This window comes from Scyliorhinus canicula, chromosome 17 (assembly GCF_902713615.1).
Source record: "Scyliorhinus canicula chromosome 17, sScyCan1.1, whole genome shotgun sequence".
Classification (NCBI taxonomy): domain Eukaryota; kingdom Metazoa; phylum Chordata; class Chondrichthyes; order Carcharhiniformes; family Scyliorhinidae; genus Scyliorhinus; species Scyliorhinus canicula.
In genome coordinates, this window is record NC_052162.1 from 121,521,628 (window position 1) to 121,532,234 (window position 10,607).

Here is a 10,607-nt window from a genome sequence, read left to right on the forward strand (position 1 = left end):
TACTAATCTCTTTCAGTTCCTCGTGCTCACTAGTTCCTTGGTTCTCTCGTGTTTTTGGGACAATTTCTGTATCTTCCTCCATGAAGACAGACACACATTGTTTAGTTTCTCTGCCATTTCCTTATTCCCCATTATAAACTCTCCTGTCTCTGCCTGGAATGGACCCACATTGGTCTTTGCTAATCTTTTGCTTTTCACATTCCTACAGGAGCTTTTCCAGTTCTCCCCAGTTTGCTCTCGTATTCTATTTTCTTTTATCAGTTTCTTCGTCCTCCTTTGCTGAATTCTAAAACTAGTTTGCACTCCTCAGGTTTACTACTATTTTGGCCACTTTATGAGCCTCTTCCTTTGATCTAATGGAATCTTTAACTTTTCTTGTTAGCCACGATTGCATCACTTTTCCTGGTGGATTTTTGATTCTTAAAGGAATCGAGATATTATGTAAATATGGAATAATTCCTGAACTGCTAGCGAGTGCCTCTCTGTCGTCTTACTTTCAATTGTAATGACCCAATCTAACACAGACAACGTGTCCCTCAAACCTTGACAGTTTCTTTCTATGAGAAACACCCAGATAAATTAAACAAAACAACCATATAACCACTGGATAAAAGCAAGTTACTGCGGATGCTGGAATCTGAAACCAAAAGAGAAAATGCTGGAAAATCTCAGCAGGTCTGGCAGCATCTGTAAGGAGAGAAAAGAGCAAATGTTTTGTGTCCAGATGACTCTTTGGGGTCTTCTAAACTCGAAACATTCGCTCTTCTCTCTCCCGACAGATGCTGCCAGACCTGCTGAGATTTTCCAGCATTTTCTCTTTTGGAACCATATAACCATCATAGCCCAGCTTCATGGCAACGTGGCATACTTTGGGGAGATCCAAACAGAAATGGGAACCAAATATCTTTAACTTCCAACACCCTTTCAGTCTTTTGTCCTCATGAAATTTGAAGGCAGGTAATCGCATCAAGGCTCAAAGAGCATCAGCCCACTGGAGGCAAAGTTGTGAGACCGGCCAGTCCAGCAGAAAGAAACCTCCCACCATCCCCATCGACCAGCTGACAGAATGAACGAAATGCAGTCTTGGATGTAATTGAGAGCCGAAACAATAACAGAATCCAACCCCTCTGATCAACTGTGAACTTGTTGGTGTCGCACCAGATGCCATGAATCACAAAATCCCTTCCTGCATTGAGAGAAGATGAACCGTGTTAGCGGGAATGAATCCAAAAGAATCACTCAACACTCTCGACTGCTCCAAACATCAAACACTTTATTGATTTAACACCGGCGGGGAGTGAGTCGCTGGTCTCACCATGCACTTCGCTGAATGCACAAAGAAAATCATCAATATTTATACAATTCGAACAGTTACACAGCCCACCTCGGCTGGACACAATCCAATTGTAATAATTATTGGTCACTATCAGCATGGGGCTGTGTGGTCAGAGGTCATAAACAGGCAGAGCCCCCCTCGTGGTGTATTCCAGACCCCTTAACAACTGTCCTTGGGTGGGTCGCCTTGATAAGACTCTCTGATCTTAACCACATTACAGACTGGTGCTAGAGGCAGCCTTCCTCACAGGCAGCTGTCTGGGAGTTACAGGCAAGGGCAGTTCAGCTCTCTGTGTGATGTCCTTCACAGGGAATGTGGCCAAGTCAGCTGGCTACCCCATGATGCCTCAGAGGCTGCTACACAACATTTTAATCTAGGATGATACATTGTTAGTGTGTATCTGCAAAATAATACATATTTGAAATGTTGTACGTTTAATAGACATATAGATTTATATTGCAGGTACTTCACCCTGGGCCCACTTCTACAACAGCCTCTCCCCAGTGTGAATTTGCTGATGTTTCCGCAGGTTGGATGAATATCTGAATCCCTTCGCACACTGAGAGCAGGTGAATGGCCTCTCCCCAGTGTGAATTCGCTGGTGTGACTTCAGACTGGATAGCTTGGTGAATCTCTTCTCACACTGAGAGCAGGTGAACGGCCTCTCCCCAGTGTGAACTTGCTGATGTGACTTCAGGGTGGATAACCGAGTAAATCCCTTCCGACATTGTGAGCAGGTGAATGGTTTCTCCCCAGTGTGAACTTGCTGATGTCTCTGCAGGCTGCATAACAGAGTGAATCCCTTCCCACACTGAGTGCAGGTGAACGGCCTCTCCCCTGTGTGAATTCGCTGGTGTCTCTGGAGGTGGGATAACTGAATGAATCCCTTCCCACACTGAGAGCAGGTGAACGGCCTCTCCCCAGTGTGAACTCGCTGGTGTCTCTGCAGGATTGATAAAGTAGTGAATTCCTTCCCACACTCTGGGCAGCTGAGTAGCTTCTCCCCAGAGTGAACTCGCAGATGTGTCTTCAGGCTGGATAAAGTAGTGAATCCTGTCACACACTGAGAGCAGGTGAATGGCTTCTCCCCAGTGTGAACTCGCTGGTGTGTCTTCAGGTTGTATAACTGAGTGAATCCCTTCGCACACTGAGAGCAGATGAATGGTTTCTCCCCAGTATGAATTCGCTGGTGTAACCGCAGGCTGGATGGATCACTGAATCCTTTACCACACTGAGAGCAGGTGAACGGCCACTCCCCAGTGTGAAATCGATGGTGTATCCGCAGGGTGGATGAATGACTAAATCCCTTCCCACACTGAGAGCAGATGAACGGCCTCTCCCCAGTGTGAACCCTCTGGTGTGTCTGCAGGGTGGATGGATCACTGAATCCCTTCCCACACTGAGAGCAGCTGAAGGGCCTTGCCCCAGTGTGAATACGCCGATGAGCTTCCAGTGCAGATGGGACTCTGAATCGCTTCCCACAGTCTCCACATTTCCACGGTTTCTCCATGTTTTGGGTTTCCTCGTGTTTCTCTAGGTCGGACAATCAGTTAAAGTGTCGTGCACACACTCAACACGTATAGGGTCTCTCCCCACTCTGAATGGAGCAATGTTTTTTCAGGCTTTGTAACTCTGTTAAAGCTCTTTCCACAGTCAGTGCTCTGGAACACTTTCACTCGGGTGTGTGTGTCTCGGTGCTTTTCACACTGATGTTTAAAATCTTTGAAGCCAGCAGATCGGGCAAACGTTTCTCCTTCTGCATTCATAGGTCGAAGACATTCAGGTCCCAAGGAATCGAGTGACTCAGTTAGATTGAAACGTGACGTTTGAGATTTGTGTCCGTAATTCCTCCTCGCCTAATATCCTGTAAAAACAATTTATAAAAGACATCATTGTGAGTTTTACCCTTTTTCCAGCCCAACATCAATGTCACACTGGAATCGCCGACTTGTTTGTGCCAAAGGCAATCCTCCCCCTGGTGTCCTCTTGCACCATTGGGAGCTTCCTAATCGTGGACCACCCCCACCCCCATTCCCGTTTTTCTGGATTGTATGCTCGAGGGTGCACCCCTGGGTCGAGAATGTGGAGTTTTGTTGCCTCGCTGATAAGAGATACTTTATTTAAGAAAGAGATTGAGCTCTTCCTTTCTGTCCACTCGAACACTGGTATTTCCCGCTCCATCTTGTGGGAGTCGTGTAAAGTTTATGCTCCCGTTCTGTGTGGGACTCACCCCCACAACCCAAAGATGTGCAGGGTAGGTGGATTGGCCATGCAAAATTGGCCTTTATTGGAAAAAAAAAAATTAGATGCTCAAAATGTATTTTAAAAATCTTTCAGACACCTATATGGGGACAACTTTCCACAGCTGATGGTGACTATTAGGTGGGACCTTGCCTGGTGGTCGGCTCTTCTGATTTCATGGTGAGGGAGGATTGCCTTCATTAAAATGAATGTGTTGCCCAGACTGTTGTACCCTCTGCAGATGCTGCCTATACTGCTGTTGACCAGAGTTGTTAGGGAAATTAATGGAATGATTTGTGCATTTATCTGGAACAAAAAGAGACCTGTACTTCAAGTTTGTTCAGCTCCAATTGCTGGAGCTAAGGGAAGGTTGGGTCTCCCGAGTATCAGGCTATTATCAATTGGCCTCTCGTCTAGAATCCAGAAGGGATTGGGTTAGGATAGACCCAACATCGGTCTCACTCGATGTAGATCCAGGCCAGTCAGTTCTCCCTCTACAGGTCTTGTTGTTTATGGTGACATTAAGACAAGTTCTGCTAAGTGTGATAATCCTGTTATTATTAATAATCTCAGAGCGTGGAGGTTGGTCCGCCAATTAGAAGGGAAATATAAATTGCCTTCCACTCTTTCTCCTGTCCAGGACAGTCCAGACTTCCCACCCGGTCTCATTGACCGTGGATTTAATACCTGGAGAGATAGAGACGTTTGTCGGCTGGGAGACATGTTCAGAGACACTTCCTTGTCATACTTTGAGCAGCTATGACATCACATGACAATCCTTTAAGTATTTACAGCTCAGAGATGTTATCCGTAACAAGACATATTTATGTCTTGATTCCTCAATTTCCCTAGTGGAAAGAATCCTGAATTCTGTGGAGCCTAAACAATTGATTAGCCAATTCTATGATATTCTAAATTCCAGATCCTGTATTTCAATGCTGAGAACCTTGCAGTCATAGGACAAGGACTTAGCAGTCAATATTGATGAGGAGACATGGGGTAACATATGGCACTATGCCAGTGAAATTTTGAACAGCAATACAATGAAGGAGACCCAGTTTACGATACTACACAGTCTTCATATTACATCTAGTCTTAGACACGGGTTTGAACCTAGTATACTCCAATGTGCCCGGTGGTTGAGAGTGACTATATACGTTCCTATGGAGCTGTGCAAAGGTTCAATCCTATTGGTCAAATATAGTCATGGAACTGGAGCAGAGTTTTCAGAGAGCCTTAAAATCTAAACCTGTATTGCTGATCCTGGGTCTCCTAGGTGGGCATATCACCAATTCTAATGAAAAAAGGCTACATAATATCCTGACCGTCGGCACTCATAAAAATATCTTCTGCTCCTAGATTAGCAACAATTTCCCCTCTATCCAAAACCGAGATAGACTGATTACAGAATGCATCCCTATGGAATTTTTAACATCTGTACTCTGCTCTAAGTCTGAAATATTGGGAGTAAAGTATGGGAGCCATATCTCAAATACATAGGCTCCAATTCGGCTGAATGCTCCTCCTGGGTTTTCCATGACTGCATTCAATTCACCTTATTCATTTAAGTTAACTATGTTGTTAGTCTGTTTCACAATATTTTGGGGTGTGCGACCTGCATGGTTATTCACCTATTTTTATATAATCTAACCCTCTTTCCCCTCTCACCATGTTAACCCGATTACTGGTTCTTCAATTGATCCGGCATTTAATCTTGAGGTCCTGGTCCGTCAAATGTCCTGTTCCAAATTAATTCTGCAATGCGTTGCTTGTATTTATGCGGCAATATCTCTTGTTATGCTCTGTGCCCATTTTCCACCAATTTTTCTGTTACTCTGTTGTGTTTATTGTCATACAATGGTTAAAAAAAAGTGAAAAATGCATTTTTAAAAATCTGTCAAACTCAGCTGTGAAAATATTCAATGACCCCCAGACTCCATTGGTCCCTGTGGAAGAGAAATCAGAGAAATCTCTGAGGGAAGAGATGGCTGGAAATATATAATGTAGCTACAGCACAATATTACACTACTGGAAATAATAATAAATATACTTAATTATAGAACCATAAACAATATATCTAAACTGTATCATATAACTTCACTGGAAATTTCTCTGTCCAATATTAATTTACAGTCCCCTTAAATATCATCATCTCTTGGGGAAAGCAGCCCTTTAATTGTGAACATTAGGAAAGAGACCATCCTTTTAGCCAGACAAATAAACGTGTCAAGCTGAGGGAGCAAAGGATGTCAATGTCTTTAAGAGAGAGAGAGAGAGAGAGAGAGAGAGACCTGGGCCAAGCTTTCCAGAGTCTGCACCCTCCCTGGATTCATTTCCTTTTATTCAGTTGTTGCAAGTGACCAATTGAAGGTGAGAATGAGAAAAGAAATGGAAACGAGGAGAAAAGAAAGTGTTTTACTCACGGATATAGGAGACAGGAGGAAGTTTTACCTCCAACTTGCGCTTTGTGACGTCCAGATGAAGCCCTGACTGAATCAGCCAATAGAAATCAGCTTCTCCGCGGTGACGTCTCTGGGTTCAAGTCCGCAGGCCCTTCACGTCCTCGAGACAAAGTTTCCGGACAACCGGCTGACGGCTCCAGCCAGGGCGAGAAGCCATTCGGTGACCTCCCCGGCCCGGGATTGCGCATGTGCGAGGGAGAGGGAAAGCTGCGCATGTGCAAAGAACAGCACGCCTCCTGACCTTCCTTTTGAGGTGTTCACCAATGCGAAGAGTGGGATGACCGGAAGGACTCTCGTCCTCCAGCCAATCCTGCCATTGTGTAACTGAAGATTGAGCTTTACACAAACTGAACCTTCTTCCTGTCTACAACATCTGTGAGTAAAAGACTTTCTTTTCTCCCCCTTTCCATTTCTTTTCTCATTCTCACCTTCAATTGGTCATTTGCAGCAACTGAAGGGAAAGGAAGTGAATCCAGGGAGGGTGCAGACTCTGGAAAGCTTGGCCCAGGTCTCTCTCTCTTAAAGACATTGACATCCTTTGCTCCCTCAGCTTGACACATTTATTTGTCTGGCTAAAAGGACGGTCTCTTTCCTAATGTTCACAATTAAAGGGCTGGTTTCCCCAGGAGATGGCTGTCATTAAATTAATATCAGGCATAGTCATGTCTAATGTTATATGGTACAGATTAATTACATTATTGATGGATCTGTAATAAAGTATATTAATGATTCCTTCCAGTCAGGTAATATTAATCATCACTTAATATTAAATAACTTGAGTATTACTGAAAAGAGGGAAATGCGGTCAAAATGTTTCATCGTCAGGACAGATGCAAGAATACCGAATTTCGAAGGGAACACTTTGTATTTCTTCAGAAAACAGGATCTGATTGGTTGGCAAGTCATAACTGATTGGATAATTCTTGGATAAGTCCCTGTCTTATGCGTATTCAAAAAAGGTGCTAAATAGTCAGGTAATTTAAATCCAGTACTTTAAGTAACTACCAGGTCTCCATGCCTTGCAGGGAAGCAGTGAGCAGGGATCTGTCAATCAGCCTGAATCAGCACCTTCAGGAAATTTGGGAGGATGGGTGATGGAAAGTGAGTCACAGCAGAGTGAGAATGGTGGCGGGGGGAGGGATAGAGATTTACAGCTTTTGGGGAACGAGAGAGGAAAGAATGTTCCACAGAAACTAGAATTGTCTGGTCTGAATCTCTATCCTGTAATAACTGATTAATTTTGTAAACTCCTTTTAAAGGATATTAGAAGGGGAGGATTTGCAGACTGAAATCCCAATTCAAACGTCACATCAAAATATGACAGAGGCACTCGACTCATCAGGTCCTGAATATCATCAACCTTGGAATCTGGAAGGAGATATGTTTGTCTGTTCCGTCTGCTTCTGAAGGGTTTAAACATCAGTATGACTGGAAAAGCAACGAGACACACAAACACACACCTGAGTGAGAGTTCCAGTGAGCTGACTGCGGAAAAAGCTTTCACTGTTTTTTTCCTTATTTGTTCATAGGCTTCGCTGGCTGGGCCAGCATTTATTGCCCATCCCTCATTACCCTTGAGCAGACAGTTAAGAGTCAACCATATTGCTGTGGGTCTGGAGTCACATGTAGGCCAGACCAGGTAAGGGCAGCAGATTTCATTTGTAAAGGACATTAGTAAACCAGATGGGTTTTTACGATAATCGACAATGGTTTCATGGTCATCTTTAGACTTCTTTGTAATTCAAATTTCACCATCTGCAGTGGTGGGATTCGAACTGGGGTCTCCTGAGCGTTACCCTGGGTTTCTGGTTTACTAAGGCAGTGACAATACCACTGCGCCATAGATAACCTGAAAAACATCACACCATACACAGCGGGGAGAGACCGTACTCTCGTTCTGTGTGGACATCTCATGTGGTCTTCGAACCTTGAGAAACATAAGGACACCCACACCATGGAGAAATGTGGGGACTGTGGAAAGGGCTTCAGATCCCCATCAAAGCTGGAAACTCATCGCCGCAGTCACAATGGGGAGAGACCGTACACCTGCCCTGAGTGTAGGAAGGGATTCAGTTCTGCAAGCCACCTGAGGACGCACCAGCGAGTTCACACAGGGAAGAGACCTTTCACCTGCATTGAATGTGGGAAGGGATTCACCCAATCATCCAGCCTGCAGACACACCAGCGCGTTCACACCGGGGAGAGGCCGTTCACCTGCTCTGTGTGTGGGAAACAATTCACCCAGTTATCTGGCCTGCTGAAACACAATGTCACCCACAGTAATGAGAGACCCTTTAAATGCTCTGAATGTAAGAGTGCTTTCAAAAGCTCTCAGGTACTGATGGAGCACCAGCGCATTCACACCGAGGACAGACCATTCAGCTGCTCCCACTGCACAAAGAGGTTTGAATGTCATCCAGCCTGTGGAGACATCAGAAAGTTCACACCGGGGAGAGGCCATTCAGCTGCACTATTTGTGGGAAGAGATTCACTCAGTTAACGCATCTGCAGAAACACCAGCGAGTTCACACTGGGGAGAAGCCGTTCACCTGCTCTCAGTGTGGGAAGGGATTCACTCAGTCATCCCACCTGCTGACACACCAGCGGGTTCACACATGATTACGTTTGGATTCTGCTGTTATTACTGCTGTTAATCACATCCAGGACTGAACCGTGTTCATTCTGACGCTTGGTAAAGTGGGACTGGCCAGCCTCATGTCTTTGCTTCCAGTGGGCTGATGCTCTTTGAGCCTGGGAGAGCACATTTCCACTGAAATGATCCACAAAAGCTGATGAACGACACTTATTTTATCCTGGATAGTAAATAGTGTTTTCCCCCCACTTCAGATAGATCTAAAATAAATGAAGAAAAAAACTGAAAAAACGCAGCAGATCTGACAGCATCTGTGGAGAGAGAAACAGTTGAAATTTCACGTCCAATGTAACTCTACTTCAGAGCTAAAGAGAGGGAGAAATGTGATGGGTTTGATGCTGGGGAGAAAGGGGGAGGGTCAGACAGAACAAAAGGGAAAGTCAGGGATTGGTTAGAGGGTGGGTGAGATTAAATGACAAAAATGTCCTGGAACAAAAGGCAAAGGGAGAGGTAATGGTTGCAGTAAAGAATCAAAGCATTGGTCCAGAGTAAGTGTTCATGGTTGAGTAAAGGACAGCTCAGGAAGTAAAAGACATGAAAATAGGATGCAGACTGGCACTCGGCGAAAACACAAATCAAAGTGGAGGAGAGAGTTCAGGGTGTGAAGTTGTTGGACTCAATGTTGAGCCCAGAAGGCTGTAAAGTGCCTCATGGGAAGATGAGGGGCTGTTTGTCCAGCTTGTGTTGGGCTTCTCCGGAACATTGCAGCAGGCCAAGGACAGAAATGTGAGCCTGAGAGCAAGGTGGTGAATTCTAATGGCAGCAAGCGGAAGTTCAGGGTCAGGCTTGTGGACTGAACGGAGGTGTTCCACAAAAAGGGCAGGGAACAGGCAACAGATGAATTAAAGAGGAACCATTTGGGTCCAGAATATTGTGAACATCCATTTACTCTGGTTGTCTTTGATCATGAATTCATTTTGTGTTTTTTTTAACCATGTTTTGTTTCATTAATAAACTTTTATCAGTAAAAATATTAGATTTTTCTCAATTTTTCATGATTAGATTGATGTACTTTAGGGAAAGTGGGTGAGAGGGGTTGACAGGCTCTTTAACAGAAAGTGAGTCCCTCTGAGGTAATTGGCTAAGGAGCCAGAGGGGGAGATGAGATTATATTTTTTGACACAGTGAGTTGTTCTGATCTGCCTGAAAACAGATTCAATGGGATCTTTCCAAAGAGTCAATACTTGAAAGGGAAGAATTTGCAGGGCTGTGGGGAAAGAGCAGAGCAGTTGGATGAATCAGTGAGTCCTTTCAAAGAGATAGCAGGGGCATGATGGGCTGAATGGATTCCTCCTGCAGCCTGTGAATCTGAGCCTCCTGCTTTTGTGCAGGTTAAAGGGTCAGATTTCATTGCAGCCTCTTCCCTGTATATGTATTGAAAGAGACGGGTTTCTCTTTACCTCTGAGTGACTGATATGACAATTGGTTGGAGGCCCATTTCCCAGTTAGTCCTCCAGCACCTTCCTGTCTCTCTATTAGTGCGATGCCCATGGCAGTTTCCCAACTGGGGCACAGGCCCCGTTATTCTGAGCTAAATTCAGCCTCAGCTCCGGTGCCTGGCTGTCATTGACACGAGCAATAGATGAAAAATCAAAATCGCTTATTGTCACGAGTAGGCTTCAATGAAGTTACTGTGAAAAGCCCCTAGTCGCCAAATTCCGGTGCCTGCCTGGGGAGGCTGGTACGGGAATCGAACTGTGCTGCTGGCCTGCTTTTTTTTTAAAAGCCAGCGATTTAGCTCAGTGAGCTAAACCAGCCCCTATGTGCAGGTTAGGGTCCAGGTGGATTGGACACGCTAAATTTCCCCTTAATAGGAAAAAATGAATTGGGTACTGTAATTTTTTTTTTTAATCACTGCGAAACATTCCTGGTCCCAACACTGAGGGAGTGCTGCACTGTCAGAACAGCCTTCTTT

At 44.7% G+C, this 10,607-nt stretch overlaps 1 protein-coding gene across 5 annotated transcripts in view; it reads right to left on the bottom strand.

Annotated features, from left to right (window-relative positions):
• The window catches only part of LOC119951799 (zinc finger protein 229-like), a 30,296-nt gene extending 24,088 nt beyond the window's left edge, over positions 1-6,208 (bottom strand). The window contains exons 1-3 of one of the 5 annotated variants that reach the window (XM_038775159.1): positions 6,001-6,208; positions 5,246-5,412; positions 1,252-3,200 (exon numbers count right to left, since the gene is read on the bottom strand). In XM_038775159.1, the coding sequence (XP_038631087.1) occupies positions 1,821-2,846 (1,026 nt within the window). In that variant the 5' untranslated portion in view covers positions 2,847-3,200; positions 5,246-5,412; positions 6,001-6,208 and the 3' untranslated portion in view covers positions 1,252-1,820. Of the gene's footprint in view, positions 1-1,251; positions 3,201-5,245; positions 5,413-6,000 lie in introns of those variants that run through there. The other 4 variants (XR_005457678.1, XM_038775160.1, XM_038775158.1 and 1 more) reach the window with 4 other exon arrangements.
• Between the last annotated feature and the right edge of the window lie 4,399 nt (positions 6,209-10,607).